An 18,638-nucleotide genomic window follows, 5' to 3' on the forward strand; every position below is an offset into this window, starting at 1 on the left:
CGTTAATGTAAATAAGTGACAGATCTATACATAAGTGCTGAGGGGTGGGGAGAGGGGGGCAGAACCAAGGGAGTAAGTCAGGGTGGCACAGAAGGGAATGGGAGATGAGGAAACGTGGGTTTTAGTCTGGGAAGGCCTCTTGGCGGGTAGAGTCATTGTCTGGCAGATTTGAGGACGGAGGGCGTTCCAGGCCAGAGGGAGGACGTGGGCCGGGGGTCTTTGGTGAGACAGGTGAGGTCGAGGCCCAGTGAGAAGGTTAGCACCAGAGGAGTGAAATGTGCGGGCTGGGTTGTAGGAGAGAAGCGAGGTGATCAGATCCCACATGGGACTCACAGTCTAGAAGGGAGAACAGGCACTGAATCCCCATTTTACAGCTGAGGAAACCGAGGCACAGAGAAGTGACTCCTCCACGGTCACCCAGCAGGCAAATAGAGCCGGCAATAGAACCCAGGTCCCCTCTCTCCGAGGCCTGTGCTCTTTCCGTGAGGCCAAGCTGCATCTCTACCCGTAAAATGATGATTCCGGGAATCTGGGTAAAGGAGAGGGAAGGGTTTAGCATGTAAGTTCAGCTTTGAGAAGAGATGTAAAGAAAGTGACCTAACCTCATCAGGAGGAATTTGACATCCCTCCAGAGGTCCGGGTCCAGTTGGACGCCAAGATGATGACGTCAGTCTCCTTCCTGGCTCTGGCGGGCCCGAGATTGATTCCAAGAGGGCCGAAGGAAAAGCTGACTTGAGCGGATCCAGATTAAATCAGGTTAGTGAGACTAGGTTTTCTGTGAATCGATCCATCAAGAGGCGGCTACCTGGGGCAGATTTAAGTGCCTGGGAGAGCCCGATGTGGTTGGTGGTTGCCGATCCTTACCCTCGAGGAGCCTACGGAGGGAGACGGACGTCAAAAGAAATTGCAGGCCCGGGGAGCGGCCGAGAGTCTAGAGGTGTACGGAGGTGCTGATGAGTGTCTGAATGCCCAGGGGTTGGGGTTAAGTGAGGCGGGAGGACGGAAAACAGGAGGGAGATGGGCGAGGAGGCCGACGCCGTAGTCACGCAGGCGGCCCGGGCCAGATACCGGAACCCGGGAGGTGGAAGTTTGGGTGGAGAGGGAGGAGTGAGTTCCGGAGGTGTCCCGAGACTGAAATTGACAACACAGAGTGACCCGTCTGAGGGAGGGAGGCGAGGACGGGATGATGCTGAGCTCGTGAGGCAGGAAGGATGGCGTTGATGTTGTCTACGGTGATGGGAAAAATCAGGAGGGTTTGGAAGAGAAGATGAGAAGTTCAGTTTTGGACCCATTGAGGGGAGCGAAATATGCTGGATTAGATGTTCGTCGTGATAGTACTTATATTTATTGAGCACACTTGGTGTGGGATACTGAACGAAGAGCTTGGGAAATACAGAATAAAGGAGCGACGCATTCCCTGGGTCTCAGTCTTTATACCTCATTATGGTATAATGGGCGGGGAGGGGAACGAGCCCGCTAATTCTGTCGGACTGTGCCCTCCCAAGCTCTTAGTCCAGTCAATAATTACAATGTGGGTTCTCATCCCGACTGAGCCACTTGTGTGCTGTGTGACCCTGGACAAGCCACTAAACGTCTCTGTCCTTCAGTTACCTCATCTGAAAATGGGGATTAAGACCGTGAGCCCCACGTGGGACAACCTGATTACCTGATATCTACCCCAGCGGTTAGAACAGTAATTGGCGCATAGTAAGCACGTAACAAATACTGTAATTACTATTATTATTAATAAAAGTGTTCGATCGATTTCCTGCCCACCAGGAGCTTCCACTCTAACGGGGGAGACCCGTGGAAAAATCTTGACGGGTAGAATAGTTCAAATAATTGTCCATGCAGTTGACTTGGCAAGAGTACTGAGGAAAGGTTCAAATACGTTCGTAAATGCTGGAGTGGATTATGAAGCGTAGGGTCCTGGGAAGTTAGATGGGAAAGGCTTGGGGGAGGAGGTGGAGTTTTAGGGGGGATTTGGGTGCGGGGAGAGTTGGAGTCTGTGTGGTGGGAGGGAGGGAGCTCTAAGGTGGAAGGGCTAGAGAGCCAGGCCGTGCTGGGGAGAGTTGAAGGGGAGGCCCAGCTTAAAAGCTTGCCTCAAGAGGAAGGAAGACGGCGAGTCGGGGAACAGCGGGTGTAGTTGAGGAGGAATGAACGGGTGGAGGGCCTAGAAACCCTCAAGGGTTTGGGTTTTCGTTTGTCTCGGGGAGATCCAGGAATCCAGCGGAAGATTCAGATCCAGGGCATATGCATACCCCACTCTCAGGCCCGCCCCCACGCTTAAGCACATATCTGTAATTTATCTTAGTAGCCATTGCGCCCGGGTCCAGCGAGGTGTAGCGTAGAGAACGGAGACAACAGGTCACGTCAAGTCGGGCACCTTTAATCCCACTCCCTCCCGGGAGGTTTAGCACGTGGCCGTTGCCGGGCCATCGGCAGGGTGCAGCCGGAATTTGGCATTCCTCGGTCCCCGTGGATCGCTATGACGGCTGGTTGAGCTCGGCCTCGTGGCCCCACCGTCTGCCATCTCGGAGAGCCGTGGCCTGGTGCGGGGGCGAGGAGCCGGGCGCACTTCCATAATGCCAAGGCGGGGAGGGAAACCCAGTGCGCTGGGATCAATGCCAGGCTATGATGGGGCGGCGGTTGGAGGGGTCCTGAGGCGGCAGCGGCTGCTCTCCGGGGCTGGGGGACGCGCCGCGACCCCTCGGGGTCAGGTGGTGGGTGTGGGAAAGGGGCGCCTGGGAAAGGGGCACCTGTCGGGCAGTGCAGCCGGGGCCCGGGACGGTGGGGGCGAGAGGTGATGGGGCGACTTCAGCAGGTCGGAGTCCCCTCTGTGCGCTCGGGGACCTCTCGGACGGCGGGGGCAGCAGGGTGGCCCGGACCTCCCTCCCCGCCCCATGGCGGACCTCAACCCGGACCGCCGTTTGGAGCCGGGAAGGGAAAGGAGCAGGGGGGCGAAATGGACCACAGCAGCGGAGGCCCTTTGGGCAGGGATCCTTATTAGAAGTAGGGAAGCAGCACAGTGCGGTGGATAGAGCACAGGCCTTGGGAGTCAGAAGGTCATGGGTTCTAATCCCAGCTCTTCTGTTTGACCTTGGAGAAATCACTTGGCTTCTCTGGGCCTCGGTTACCCTCATCTGTGAAATTAGACTGTGAGCAGACAGGGGCTTTGTCCAACCCGATTTGCTTGTATCCAACCCCGTGCTCAGTACAGTGAACTTAGTACTTAGTAAACGTTTAACAGATGTTGTCATTATTAATTATTTTTATTATTATTAGAAGTAGCCGGGGCTTATCTTTATTGTTAATGGTGTGTATGCATCCATAATTCTATGTATTGATATTGATGCTATTGATCCTTGTGTACTCAGCACAGCTCTTCCACTTGTCAGCTGTGTGACTGTGGGCAAGTCACTTCACTTCTCTGTGCCTCAGTTACCTTATCTGTAAATGGGGATGAAGACTGTGAGCCCTCACGTGGGACAACCTGATGACCCTGTATCTATCCCAGCGCTTAGTACAGTGCTCTGCACATAGTAAGTGCTTAACAAATACCAACATTATCATTATTATTATTACTCGTTTTGTTTCGTTGTCTGTCTCCCCGCACTGCGAGCCCGTTGTTGGGTAGGGATTATCTCTGTTTGTTGCCAAATTGGACTTTCCAAGCTCTTAGTACAGTGCTCTGCGCACAGTAAGCACGCAATAAATACAACTGAATGAATGAATGCCACAGAGTCAAGCGCCCGAGGCTGAGGAAGGCAAACGGAACTGCTGCCTCTGGACTGTAAACTCCCGGCGGGCACGGAAGGAAGACCTGTTGTCAACTCTTTTGCGTCATATTTCCCCCGGGCGCTTAGTAGAGTGGTCTGCACACGGTGATGGATGGGACGATTCTGAGGAGAGGAGCGATGTGGGCCGAGTGATGTTGCAGAAAACGATCCGTGCAGCGCGTGGACGGTATAGATAAGAGAGGGGAGAAGCCGGGGGCGGGGAGACCAGTGTCTCAAATAGAATCAGAATGGTAAAGAAGCTGGCAAATCTAGTTTCCTCCTGCACCTCCCACTATCTGTGGTGTAATCAATCAATCAATCAATCAGTGGTATTTATTGGCCCCTTATTGAGTGCAGATCCATCAACCAGTCAGTGGTATTTATTGAGCACTTACTAAGTGCTTGGGAGACTACAGTACGGTAGAGCTTTACAGTCTAGCTGCGGGGGGATTGATATTAAAATAAATTTTGGATAGGGGCAAGAGTGCTGTGGGGTCGAGGGTGGAGCGAATAAAGGATGCAGGAGGGAGAGGGAGAATGGAAAATGAGGACTTGTTGCTTAATCCCGGCTCTGCCATTTGTCTGCTGTGTGACCTTGGACAAGTCTCTTAACTTCTCTGTTCCTCAGTCACCTCATCTGCAAAATGGCAATTAAGACAGTGAGCACCGTGTGGGGCAGGTGTCCAACCTGACCATCGGGTAACTAACTCAGTTGCAGCCTCTGGAGGGTAGTGAGCGCTTAACAAATACCGTGGAAGAGGACCATCGGAGGAGATGGGAAGCAGCGTGGCTCAGTGGAAAGAGCCCGGGCTTGAGAGTCAGAGGTCATGGGTTCGAATCCCAGCTCTACCACTTGTCAGCTGTGTGACTGTGGGCAAGTCACTTCACTTCTCTGTGCCTCATCTCAGTTCTCTTCTCACTTCTCACTCATCTCACTTCTCTGTGCCTCATCTCAGTTACCTCATCTGGAAAATGGGGATGAAGACTGTGAGCGTCACGTGGGGCAACCTGATGACCCTGTATCTGCCCCAGCGCCTAGTACAGTGTTCTGCACATAGTAAGCACTTAACAAATACCAACATTATTATTATTATTATGTGATTTTACTAATGCTTGGACGGCGGGGAGAACGGTGGTCTGATGTGTATGAAGGGGAAGTTCCAGGCCAGAGGGAGGATGTGAGCAAGGGGTTGGTTGGCGAGACAAGATGAGATGCATTCATTCAGTCACATTTATTGAGTGCTTACTGTGGGCAGAGCACTGTACTAAATGCTTAGTAGATGGAGGTACGGGGAACTGATTGGTGTTAGAGGAGCAAAATGTGGGGACAAAACACTGTACTAACTGCTTGGGAGAGTATGACAGAAGCCAGACCCCATTTCCCACCCTTAAGGAGTTTACTATCTGAGGAAAGAGACAGAAATTACCTGTGGGCAGTTGGAGGAGGAGAGGAAAAATAAGGATGTTATTAATAATAACAGTAATAATAATATCTGCTAAGCACTTACTATGTGTCAGGCACTGTAGTAAACCCTGGGGCAGATACAAGCAAATTGGGTTGGACACAATCCCTGTCCCGCATGGGGCTCGCAGTCTTCATCCCCATTTTCCAGATGAGGTAACTGAGGCCCAGAGAAGTGAAGTGACTTGCCCAGGGTCACACAGCAGGCAAGGGGCGCAGCCGGGATTAGAACCCATGACCTCCTGACTCCCAGGTCTGGGCTCTATCCACTACGCCACGCTACTTCTCTAGACCTGGAAGAGATAGCCGCATACACTGAATATATATATATGCATATATATTTATATTATATATATCTGTATATATATTTAGATACACACACACAAGTCAATGTGCACACATGCCGAGGATAAGCATGAGGTGGGGACATGCCAAGGGTGGATGTAATCAGTCGGTGGCATTCACTTTGTGCTGAGCACTGTACTAAGACCTTGGGAGAGTACATTAGAGCGGAGTTGCTGGACACGTTCCCTGCCCACAAGGAGCTCACAGCCTAGAGAAGCAGCGTGGCTCAGTGGAAAGAGCCCGGGCTTGGGAGTCAGAGGTCATGGGTTCGAATCCCAGCTCTGCCACTTGTCAGCTGTGTGACTGTGGGCAAGTCACTTCACTTCTCTGTGCCTCAGTTCCCTCATCTGTAAAATGGGTATTAAGACTGTGAGCCTCACGTGGGACAACCTGATGACTCTGTATCTACCCCAGCGCTTAGAATAGTGCTCTGCACATAGTAAGCGCTTAACAAATACCAACATTATCATTATTATTATTATTATTAGAAGGGAAGACAGGCGTGAAGATAGCTCAGTAAATTACAGATATGCACAGAGGCTCTGTGGGGCTGCGGGTGGGTGGATTAAAGGATGCAAATCTAAATGCAATGAATGGAAGGGTTGTTTTTCGGATTACTGGGCCAAATTAAGACAGTGAACGAGATATTTTTGCTTCTTTCCACATCTCATCTGTGAATCAGTGTGCCAGCTCCATCGTGCATATAACTGCTAGATAAATTTTGCTAAAGGTGAATGGATTTTTTTTTTTTCTTCCCAAGGCATCCCCGCCCACTCACCGGTGCAGCCTCGGATAATTAACGTATTAAGTATCGGCCCCTGGAAGGCTTTTTCACTGCCTCCAGATGTCAGTACATGTCAGCTGTGTGACTTCGAGCTAGTCGCTTCACTTCTCTGTGCCTCAGTTCCCTCATCTGTAAAAGGGGGATTAAGACTGTGAGCCCCACGTGGGACAACCTGATAACCTTGCATCTACACCAGCGCTTAGAACAGTGCTTGGCCCACAGTAAGCGCTTAACAAATACCATAATAACAATAATTATATTATTAATAATAAAGTCATTTTGGTATGTTTATCCGTAGCATTTTCTTGGTAAAGATGCGGAAGTGGTGTACCCTTGCCTTCATTCATTCAATCGTATTTATTCAGCGCGTACTGTGTGCAGAGCACTGTACTAAGCGCTTGGAAAGTACAGTTTGGCAACAAATAGAGGCAATCCCTACCTAAAGACGGGCTCATAGACTAGAAGGGGGGAGACAGACAACAAAACAAAGCAAGTGGACAAGCATCGATAGCGTCAATGTAAATAAATGGAATTATAGATACATACACATCATTAATAAAATAAATAGAATAATAAATATGTACATATATACACAAGTGCTGTGGGGCAGGGAGGGCGATAGAGCAGAGGGAGGAAGTAGGGGTGATTGGGGGAGGGGGAGAGGGAGGGCATTCCAGGCCAGAGGTAGGATGTGGGCCAGGGCTCGACGGCGGGACAGGCGGGAACGAGGCACAGTGAGGAGATGAGCAGCAGAGGAGTGGAGGGCGGATCTTGGTGATTTTATAAAGGTGAGACCGGCAGATTTTGGTGACAGTTCGGATGCTTGGGGTGAATGAGAGGGCGGAGTCAAGGATTACCCAAGGTTGCGGGCTTGTGAGACGGGAAGGGTGGTGGTGCAACCCACAGTGATGGGAAAGTCAGGGAGAGGACAGGGTTTGGAGGGGAAGATAAAGAGCTTGGTCTTGGACATGTTGAGTTTTAGGTGGCGGGCAGACATCCAGGTGGAGACGTCCTGAGGGCAGGAGGAGATACGAGCCTGGAGAGAGGGAGAGAGAACGGGACGAGATGTAGATTTGGGTGTCATCTGCGTAGAGATGATAGTTGAAGCCGGGGGAGCGAATAAGTTCATCAAGGGAGTGAGTGTAGATGGAAAACAGAAGGGGACCAAGAACTGACCCTTGAGGAACCCCTACAGTTAGGGGATGGGAGGGGAAGAAGGATCCCGTGAAGGAGACTGAGAATGAATGGCAGAGAGATAAGAGGAGAACCAGGAAAGGACGGTGTAAAAAACCTGAGTCTGCCGTTGTGTCCGATCAATGTTTTGATCCCTTGATCATCCTCCTTTGACTCTTTCCCATGGCGCTGCTGCCCAGCACAGGTGAATCGTCGTCCGATGCTTCGGCTTAGACCTTTCCCTTATGGGTAGCCTTTTATCGGCATAGCTCTAAGCTTCGTCAGCGCACCCAAACTCTCCTGCCATGATAAGGCGTCAATTCCTAGGAGAGACGCCCTGGCTAAACACGGGGAAAGCCTCACCGGGACACTGGAGCTTCGCTTGGAAAATTCTTCGGGGGCAGAAATCCTGTCCTGACCGAAGGAGACCAGGCTTTCTTGGACAGGGCAATCCCTAGTGGGCTCATGGCCATGTCACAGCTCATGGTTCTTCCTTGGATTGGAAGAATATTTCTTTTATACAGTATTTGTTAAGCGCTTGCTGTTTGCCAGACACTACTATACGAAGCTCTGGGGTGGATAATAATAATAATGTTGGTATTGGTTAAGCGCTTACTATGTGCAGAGCACTGTTCTAAGCGCTGGAGTAGATACAGGGTAATCAGGTTGTCCCACGTGGGGCTCACGGTCTAAATCCCCATTTTACAGATGAGGTAACCGAGGCCCAGAGAAGTGAAGTGACTTGCCCACGGTCACACAGCAGACAAGCGGTGGAGCCCTTCCAACCCCCTGGCCCGGGCTTTGTCTACTAGGCTCCGATTTGAAGTGAATACGCAGTCAATCAGTCAAGCGACAGTCAGTGGTTAGAGAAGCAGCGTAGTGTGGTGGGTAGAGGACAGGCCTGGGAATCAGAAGGACCTGGCTTCTAATCCTGGCATTGTCATTCGTCTGCTCTATGACCTTGGGCAAGCCACTTCTCTGTACTTGCGTTACCTCATCTGTAAAAATGGGGATTGAGACTGTAAGTCCTGTGTGGAACAGGGACGGCGTCCAACCTGATTTGCTCGTGTCCACCCCGGGGCTTAGTATGGTGCCTGGAACATAGTAAGTGTTTAACAAGTACCATAATTATCATTATTATTATCAGCCTCTACGATACACTGCTACGTGGATCATCTTCTTGACCCCTTTTCTCACATCTCCCCTTTTCTCTAACCCTCCAGTGGCTTCCCATTTCTTTCCCCGTCAGGCAAAGCGCCCGAGATGTCTGTCACTCTGGGACACTGGCCCAGCCTCGGCCTGGGGCTCTGGGCATTTGGTCTCGGGTCCACTAAAATCCTGAATTCTGAAGGTGGGGATTTTCCAGTTTTCTCGCCAACCCCTGAGATCCAAGAAAATGGAATGCAAACAAGCCATAAAACCAAGGAGAAGCAGGAAGAAGAAAGACCTGTAGTGTTTCTTCATGGATAATGGCAATGAAAGATAAAGGATTCCCTTTTTTTTCTCCCTAAAGCATTTGTTACCAAATACCATATATAACGTTCATAACAATGTTCTAAGTGTTGGGGTAGGTACAAGACAACCAGGTTGGACACATTCCATGACACACGTGGGGCTCACCGTCTTGATCCCCATTTTACATATGAGGTAGCAGAGGCACAGAGAAGTGAAGCGACTTGCCCAAGGCGCCACACAGCTGACAAGAGGCAGAGCCGGGTTTAGAACCTAGGTCCTTCTGACTCCCAGACCCGTACCCCGTCTACTGGGCCCCGGTGCTTCTCTTGTCGACCACCATTTTTCAGACCACTTTGAGTAACTGAAACTTCCCCATGGCCGGGCATCTCGCCACCCGTCCCTTCCGGCCCTTCACACAGTCCATCACTCGCCGGCCCCGCGATTGACTAGAACATCTCATGGGCGGAGTCCCACGTACCTAGCACAGAGCTTCTGGTACCGCAGATTGTACAAGTCCTCTGTTTTTATTTTGACATATTCACTGTCGACTTGCCCTTTGATTCAAAGCCGATTCTCTATATGTAGAGGAACTGTTAATGCGATTTTCCTTGTAACTCGAATAGTATATTAATCGATTTTGGAATGCCTTTTTTTTTCCTTTTAGCAGGGCTCGGAGAGGGTCACACATCCTCTTGATTTTCACTCTGGAGCAAGCTTTTTAAGCTTTTTAGTTTTTAGTTTTAGTTTGCTGTTTGCCGGACACTACTGTACGAAGCTCTGGGGTGGATACAAGCTAATAAAGTCGCACACGGTTCACATCCCACGTGGGGCGCACGGTGTTAATCCCCATTTTACAGATGAGGTAACCAAGGCCCAGAGAAGTGAAGTGATTAGTGGATTAGTTATCATTAGTGGATGGAGCATGGGCCTGGGAATCAGAAGGACCTGGGTTCTAATTCCAACTCTCTGTGACCTTAGGCACGTCACTTAACACCTCCGGGCCTCGGTTACCTCATCAGTAAACTGGGAATTAAGAGTGTGAGCCCCATGCAGGATAGAGATGGGGTACAACCTGATTAGCTCGTATCTTACCCAGTGCTTAGAACAGTGCTTGGCACATGGTAAGCGCTTAACCAGTACCATAATCATTATTACATTCAGAACTCGACCCCTTGTGTGCCTGGGAAGGGAAAACAGTACAGCCTGTAGCATTAGCTAGGGTTGGTTTCTTGATGAACTCCATATTAAGGAGAATGTAGGTTTTAGGGGTCACAGGGTCCAACTTTGTGGGCAGAAACTTCCTCCTGACGCTGGATATGCTCCCTCTCGAGGCAGGCTCATCAGTCAGTCTGGTATTTACTGAGTGCTTACTGTGTGGAGAGCACTGTTCTAAGCACTTGGGAGAGTACAATGCAATAACAGTTGGAAGGCATGATGACCTGTCTTGTTGAACTAGTGCTCCCTAATTCCAGAAAAACCCTGTAGCCAAAGTGAACCATCTTAAGTGAAAAGAAATGAAAGCGCGTAAATAGGGCGAGAGGAAAGGAGGTTGCCTGTCAATTTCCATATGGCTCTGTTTGCTTGGGATTCTGGGGTGGCTGCCTGGGCCCACTCTCTCAGTTGTGTGGTCGTGTGCTTCCCTGTCCGTGCCCAGAGTCACATGTGGTGATTCGGTGGTTATTCCGTCAGCACAAGGGGTCGCGGCTCTCCCTAGCCCTCACAGGAGCTGAGGATGGGGTTTATTGGAGGGTGAGCCCCCGAGTGGGGGAATCAAGGCGGGGTTCCCGCAGGGAAGCTTCACGGCCCGTGGCCTCATTTTCAAAGAGCGCAGAACTCCACGGGCTCCCCTCTGAAGTTGACGTAATGACCCGGTGCGCTCGTCCTGGGTTCTCCAGCTGCTCTTCTAACTGACGGGCAGTGGGAGCTCCCGAGAGAATTGCAGAGGCCTAGAGGTTTTTGGCTTTCGGTTGCAAACCCTAAGGCCACGAGAACTTTGTTTCCCCCCCCTTCTCTCTTAGGGTTGAAATTACAACGAGCTTGTCATTCCTTCTGCCTCAGGTACTTCAGCCTCTGGTTCATTTGAGATCTGAAAACCCTCTCGCCCTTCCCAAGAAGGTGCCCGGGAGTCCCGAGGCCAGTAGCACCCGAGTCCCTGGAGGTTCGGTCTCAGTAGGGCCGTCCGGAATCCCCTCGGAGTTGATGGCCCACCCCGGGGCCCTCGGCTGAACAGAAGGTCCTGAGGTCTGGGGAATGCTTCCTGATTCTTTGGCCTCTGGGCTTCCTCAGGCCTGGTCTCAGTCACCGGTTCTGACTCTGTTTGGATGGCGGTGGTGCACGAGCCAAACCCGGCCCACCACTCTTCTCTCTCTAGCGCTCACGCTCTTTCCTTGGCTGACCGCTTCCCTTCCTTCAGTTGTATTTATTGAATGCTTACTGGATGCAGAGCACTGAATTAAGCACTTGAAAGAGTACAATATAACAAGAAACGGACACATTTCCTGCCCACAACAAGCTCGGGCTCGCCCTGCTCCGGCCAGGTTCCGGAGAGAGCCGCAGGTCCCCCAGACGATAGACGGCCTCTCGGCCCCCGTTCCCCTTTGAGCGGGAGGTGGGTGGGGGTGCCGGGGAGGGGATGGGGAGGAAGGAGAAGTGACGTCTAGGCCGCTTTTAATTTTGGTGGGGGAAAGTGGAGAGCAGTTGAGCGGGGCCCCCCCCCGGCGGCATTTTGGCAAATGAAAAATGACAAAATACCGTTGATTCTCTTCCAGGAAACCAGGGCCCACGTGGCATCGCTCCGATGAGAAACTGAAGCCTTCGGTCACACTTTCCAAGAGATGTGACGAAGAGTCGTCACCCGGCAGCGATTCGCCTCTTCCGCGTCGGGAAGGGATTTGGCCACTGGGAGCTCCCTCCCAGCCCCGGCGAGCTCGGAACCTCCCTTTCCCGAGCGGCCCCCGGCTCGTGGACGTCCGCCGGGCTCCTTCCTCTCTCGGCTCGGGAGCCCGGGGCTCTTGGCGACGGGCGAGATGGAAGCCTTGGAAGTGGACGACATCAGCCCGGCCTTGGAAGTCACGGAGGACTTCTTCAGTTGTTTTGAGACGAAGCTCGAAAAAGCCGTGCAGCAGGGAGCGGTGTATGGAATTCAGGAAGTCCCGGAGTTGGTCGGGCAGGGCGGACTCAACGGGATAGCGGGCGGGGACGGACCTGTCGGGACCCCTGTCACCTGGGGCCAGAGAGGCCTCGTCTGGGAACCCCGCAAGAACGGACTCTTCGAAAGCAAAACGCAGAACGCTTTCCCGGCCAAAGAACAGCCGGGAGTCCCCAGGGGAACAGCGCCAGATCCCCTCTCCTGGATGGAGCGGAAGGAAACGCCCACCTTCAACTTTTTCAGCATCGGTCAGCGCCGGAAGGACAGACCTCGGTCGGTGAACGACGTGCTGATGACCGGGGAGGAACCGGTCCCTTTCAAACCGGGACACGTCCGCTCACGGTCCGACATCACCCAGGTGGACTGGGGCGGGATCCTCAGAGAGACGCCCCAGCAGTGGCCGTATAATCAGGGGGCTCCCGCCAACAGGTCACCGTTCTTCCCTCCGTCGCTGAAGAAGAGAGAGGACGCCCAGGGAAATACCGGTACGTGCTGGCGTGACGTTCCTTCTCGTCGGACGCGTCGGGAACTTTCCTCCACCAGCTGGCCCAAAACTCCCCCCTGGATTGACCTTGGTTGACTTCCCCCTCGAGGCCCCAGCCCCTTCTCCCCCAGTCCCGTTTCCACCACCGAGCAAAGGATCAAGAGGATGAGCACCCGAAAACCCCTTTCCTGACCCATGCCCCGGCTCCATTTCCCATCGAAAAACAGACACCGCCTCTCGGCTGTGACGATTAACCGATTTCTCCCCCTCTTCCCGAGGTGGTCCTTCCCTTATAATTCCCATTCACGCAGACACTCACACCTACACCCTTCAGGGTGGCTCAGTGGAAAAAGCACGGGCTTGGGAGTCAGAGGTCATGGGTTCGAATGCCGGCTCTGCCACTTGTCAGCTCTCTCAGAACAGTGCTCTGCACATAGTAAGTGCTTAACAAATACCAACATTATTATTATTATTATTCCTCACATCCAAACCCCCAGCCTCCTCTCACCTCAGCTTTCATTCTGCAAATTCCCTTTCAAACAGTAAGGTGGAGATGGAGCTTCTCGTTGATCATCTTTTCCACCACCTGCCTGCGTGGAAATGGGCTCCATGTAGGGGTTTAGTGCCTCCATCCATCGATGGCATTTATCGAGCGCTTCCCCTGTGCAGGGCACTTTACTGAGAGTTTGGGAGCGTCCGGTGCATTTGGCAGGCACGATCCCTGCCCCCAAGTAGCTTAGATTCTAATAGAGGAGCTTGGAGTTCCACACCAATTAGTAGTCATTTTTGACTCCCTGACTTAGTTAATGTTTGATATTGGTTAAGCACTTACTATGTTGCCGGGCACTGTTCTAAGCGCTGGCGTAGATACAGGGTAATCAGGTTGTCCAAGTGTGGCTCACAGTCTTAATCCCCATTTTACAGATGAGGTAATTGAGGCACAGAGAAGTGAAGTGACTTGCCCACAGTCACACAGCTGACAAGTGGCAGAGCCAGGATTCGAACCCATGATCTCTGACTCCCTAGCCCCTGCTCTTTCCACTGAGCCACGCTGCTTCTCTTCTGTTCCACAACAGCCTGGTGTGTTTTTTTGGCATGTGTGTGTAATCTGTTAAACGCATACTATATGCTAGACACTGACCTAAGCGCTCGTTGCAGTCACTTTCCGACGAAGGAATTCGCCCTCACCGTTCACCTTTTGGGAGTTCTCCCCCTGACCCTTGCTGCTCAGAGAACTCTCTTGCTCCCTCTCGGCACATTCTTTCTTTAGGATTTTTCTTTGTTTTTAAATCATTTATTATTATTATTATTAGCAATAACAATATTTGTTACGCTCTTAGTATGCATCAAACACCGTTCTAAGCACTAGGGTAGACATAAGCTAATCAGGGTGGACACAGTCCCTGTTCCACATGGGGCTTTACAGTCTTAATCCCCATTTTCCAGATGAAGTAACTGAGGCGCACGGGGAAGTTAAGTGACTTGCCTAAGATCGCACAGCAGACAAGTGGCGGAGCTGGGAGTAGAACTCAGGTCCTTCTGACGCCCAGGCCCGGGCTTTGTCCACCAAGCCTTGTAGTCATTGCGGCCACTTAAAACCCCTTCCAGCATCACAGTCTCTCCCCACACCGGTCCTGGACGGAGGAAGCGGGAGACGAGGTGGTTAGGCCTGCCTCCTTGCTGCTTCTCTTGTTGGATTAATAGAAAAGGAAGGTAAACACAGTGGTCAGCAGAGAAATTAATGGCTTTTGAATTAGGCCCGAAATACTGCTGGATGTCAGGTCCAGAGCTGTCGAGCGAATAAAATGGGTTTTTCTCTCACTTCCTTTCATTCTTTTTCCCTTTTGGTTTGGCGTGCTGCATTACAAAGCTACTTCTCCGTTTTCTGTTTCCCTTGTGTCCCACTTGGGGCTCACGGTCTTCATCCCCATTTTAGAGGTGAGGGAACTGAGGCACAGAGAAGTGAAGTGACTTGCCCAAGGTCACCCAGCAGTTAGGTGGCAGAGTTGGGATTAGAACCCAGGTCCTTCTGACTCCCTGGCCCGGGCTCTATCCCCTAGACCACGATGATGATGACGACGATGGTATTTGTTAGACTCTTACTAGTGTGCCAAGAACTGTTCTAAGCGCTGGGGTAGATATAAGGTAATCAGGATGTCCCACGTGGGACTCACAGTCTTAATCCCCCGTTTTACAGATGAGGTAACTGAGGCACCGAGAAATTAAGGGACTGACTTGCCCAAAGTCACTCAGCTGACTAGTGGAGCCAGGATTAGAACCCGCGGCCTCTGACTCCCAACCCCGTGCTTTTTACACCAAGCCATGCTGCTTCTCATTGCTTTGGGAACAAGCAAGAGAGGTTCATGAGGTAGTTCTTAATCAATCGATGGTATTTCCTGAGCGCTTAGTACACGCAGAGTACTCTGCTAAGCTCTTGGGAGAGTGCAGTACAACAGAATTAGCAGACACAGTCCGTGCCCCAAATGACATTTGCAATTTTCTCATCCCCTTAAATCACGGTTGCTCTTTTCCTTTCCCTCTGGCTCCAGTGGAGGGGAGAGGAGAAGTCAGGAGGATCCTCCATGCGAAGGAATTTCCACCACAGATACATCCGCTGAAACTTGGAGATCACGGGGGTGCAACGTTTTAGGACAGTTAAACCGTCCCAAAGCCTTGACATCTTTCTCATAAATCTTATTAAGAATGTTCGCCGAAAGCCTTTTCACCTTCCTTGGCTTGACGAGTGTTATTGAGAAGCAGCGTGGGTCAGTGGAAAGAGTCCAGGCTTGGGAGTCAGAGGTCATGGGTTCGAACCCCAGCTCTGCCACTTGCCAGCTGTGTGACTTTGGGCAAGTCACTTAACTTCTCGGTGCCTCAGTTCCCTCATCTGTAAAATGGGGATTTAAGACTGTGAGCCCCACGTGGGGACAACCTGATTCCCCTGCGTCTACCCAGCGCTTAGAACAGTGCTCGCACATAGTAAAGCGCTTAACAAATACCAACATTATTAGTAGTAGTAGTAGTAGTATTAAGCGCTTAACAAAGTCCATCGTTATTATTTTTGCCTCAGAGTGTGTTGGATTGAGCTCATCTCTTCACATGGCTTCAGTCGTTACCTCTCTGCGGACACTCCTCAAATCTCCCTCTCCTGCCCTGACCCTCGGACTAACCTAGCTTCCCTCTTGCCTCCAGGACATCTCCACTTGGATGACCCAGTGACACCTTAAACTTACCATTCTTCTCTCCTGAATTTCAGATGTGAATATAAGTGCTGGGGGAGCTGAGGGTGGGGATGGGTGCCCACACCTCGCTGACTCAAACACCCCAGTTGGCTTTGGTTTCATGGGGCCCCTGGGGGTTGGAGAGGTGCATTTTTAGCCGGTGCCCTCCCCGTCCGGAGCGCGGTCTTCCCGAACCCCTCGGGACGCCGGACGGTGAGCTGCTGCCGGGCCTCCCCCTTCCCCGCCGCCGATCGTGAAAGACTTCGTCCTCCGTGGAGCCGAGACTTCCCCCGGCCCGGTTAGGGGGACGGGGTCGCTCCACTCCTCTGCTCCCGGTGTGGGACCAGGAGGAAGTGAAGCGTGGCCAGCCTCATCCTCCCCCCGCCCCCTCCTTTCAGAGGCAGTGACTCTCTCGTTCCATCTCTTCCAGAACACAAAGACACGTTCCCCAACATCCTGAAGAAAGGTTACCTGGAAGTCCGAAAAGACCATGACAGTTACTGGCAGAGCTGTTACGCCGAACTCTCCCCGTTCCAGCTGTCCTTGTACCGCCTCGACCGCGGCGGCAACCAGAATCCCTCCGCCACCTACCCGCTGGCCCATTTCCAGAGCGTCACGGTCTGGGGCCACCTGGAGACGCGGGTGGTGGACACGGTCCTGGCTGACGATTCCCAGCTGCAGTTGCGGGCCGAGTCCCCGGGCGAGGCCCTGGACTGGGGCCAGAAGCTCTGGGCGGGAGCCCGCGGGGCCGGCCCGGCCTACGGGGACCGGCCGGACGGGCTGGAGAACTCGTCGGCGTTCCTCCGGAATGGCGACCCCGCCGTCTGGATCCCGAGGGCTCCTGGGACCGGCTCCGATCTCCTGCGGCCCCCGGCCCCCTCGGGCAGCTGGCGAGAGCTCCGGGACGTCCTCAAGTCGGGGACGCTGTACCGGCTGACGGACCAGAACAACTGGCAGGCGTCCGCGTTCGTGCTGAGCGGGACGCACCTCCTGGCGTTTCGGCCCGGCGGGCTGGACGAGGCCCCGCTGCTGAGCTACAGCGTCTCCGCCTGCCTGGCCGTGCACCCGGACCCCCTGGACGACCGGGACTCCTGCTTCCGGGCGGTCTTCCCCCGAGACGTCCTCCGCCTGCGGGCGGAGACGCGCCAGCGGGCGCACGAGTGGACGGAGGCCCTGAAAGCCGCCGCCAACGCCGCCCGGGGCTCGGGCCCGGACTTCCAGGTGACGCTCCGGAACCGGCCCCGAGAGCAGCCGGACGGGCCCGGGCTGAGGAAGAGCAAGCGGGAGTCGGTGACCACCAGCTTCCTCAGCATCCTGACCACGCTGTCTCTGGAACGAGGACTCACCGCCCAGAGCTTCAAATGTGCCGGTGAGCGGCGGGGACCTTGGGCGGGGCTCCCGCTCCAACCCCGGGGACGGCAGAGGCCGGGTGGGAAGCGGGGCCGGTGGCGGAATGGCGGGAACCTCCCGTTCCGGCGGGACCGTCCTCCGAGCGGCTCAGAGGGTGGCAGATGGGTCGGCCCTCCCCGGGAAGATGCAAGGCGGGATCTGCTCCTTTTCCCGGGGCAGGGAAACTGAGTCACAGCTAGGACCGGGACCCGGAAAATCTTAGACCGTCCAAGGGCTACCCGAAACGGAGGTGGAGACCCAGCTCCCGGCTCCGCCACTTGTCTGCTGTGTGACCGTGGGCAAGTCACTTCACTTCTCTGTGTCTCAGTTACCTGATCTGTAAAATGGGGATTGGGACAGTGAGCCCCACGTAGGGACGGGGACTGTGTCTGACCCTATTTGCTCGTATCCATCCCAGCGCTTAGAAGAGTGCCTGGCACATAGTAAACGCTTAAGTTCCACAATTATTATTATTCACTTCGGTTCATTGATGAAGAAAGCGGGTGGGGTGAGGACGAGTTCTTTTAGTTAGGTTTCCGTCCCGGAGGAGGTGGGAAACAGATTTTCACCGCCATTCGTTCATTCATTCATTCAGTCATACTAAGCTCTTGGGAAAATACAATACAAAAATAAGTAGTGACGTTCCCTGCCCGTGACGAGCTCACAATCTAGAGCGGGGTAGATAGACATCAATACAAATAAAGAAAATTACAGAAATGTACATAGGTGCTGTGGGGCTGGGACGGGGGAGAGCGAAGGGAGTAAGTCAGGGCGACGTAGAGGGGAGTGGGAGATGAGGAAAAGTGGGGCTTAGCCAGGAAAAGCCTCTTGGAGGAGATGTGCCTTCGATAAGACTTTGAAGGGGAGGAGAGTAATCATCTGTGGGATTTGAGGAGGGGAGGGCGTTCCAGGCCAGGGGCAGGATGTGGGCCGGGGTCGTTGGTGAGATAGGTGAGATTGGGACACAGTGAGAAGATTGGCAATAGAGGAGCAAAGCGTGTGGGTTGGGTTGTAGAAGGAGAGAAGCAAGGTGAGGTAGGAGGGGGCAAGGTGATGGAGGGCTTTAAAGCCAATGGTGAGGAATTTTTGTCTGAAATGGAGGTGGATGGACCACCACTGGAGATTAAGGACGGGGGTAACGTCCTGAATGTTTTTGTAGAAGGATGATCCGTGCAGCGGATCATTGTGATCAGTTTTCCTTGGGTCTGGGGAAGAGCCAAACTTCGGAGTTGTTCGGGTTGCCCCTTTTACATCGGTCTAGGGGCATTTTGTCTACCTGGTGTTTCTCCCAATTCACCGGTTCCCCCCCCAGTCCACACCTCGGAGCGTCGACAGGGCAGGTGAGGCAAACCAAACCTTGTAGAACGAGGCCCTCTGTAGGATCTCAGCCAGTGACCC

The 18,638-nt window shown here is 53.0% G+C and overlaps 1 protein-coding gene across 1 annotated transcript in view; it reads left to right on the forward strand.

Annotated features, from left to right (window-relative positions):
* The first annotated feature begins 636 nt into the window (after nt 1-636).
* Nucleotides 637-18,638, forward strand: part of PLEKHM3 (pleckstrin homology domain containing M3) — a 115,076-nt gene continuing 97,074 nt past the window's right edge. The window contains exons 1-3 of the mRNA XM_029068936.2: nt 637-756; nt 11,767-12,631; nt 16,282-17,220. Coding sequence (XP_028924769.1) covers nt 12,025-12,631; nt 16,282-17,220 — 1,546 coding nt within the window. The 5' untranslated portion in view covers nt 637-756; nt 11,767-12,024. The remainder of the gene's footprint in view (nt 757-11,766; nt 12,632-16,281; nt 17,221-18,638) is intronic.

The sequence above is a fragment of the Ornithorhynchus anatinus genome, chromosome 7, assembly GCF_004115215.2.
Source record: "Ornithorhynchus anatinus isolate Pmale09 chromosome 7, mOrnAna1.pri.v4, whole genome shotgun sequence".
Classification (NCBI taxonomy): Eukaryota; Metazoa; Chordata; class Mammalia; order Monotremata; family Ornithorhynchidae; genus Ornithorhynchus; species Ornithorhynchus anatinus.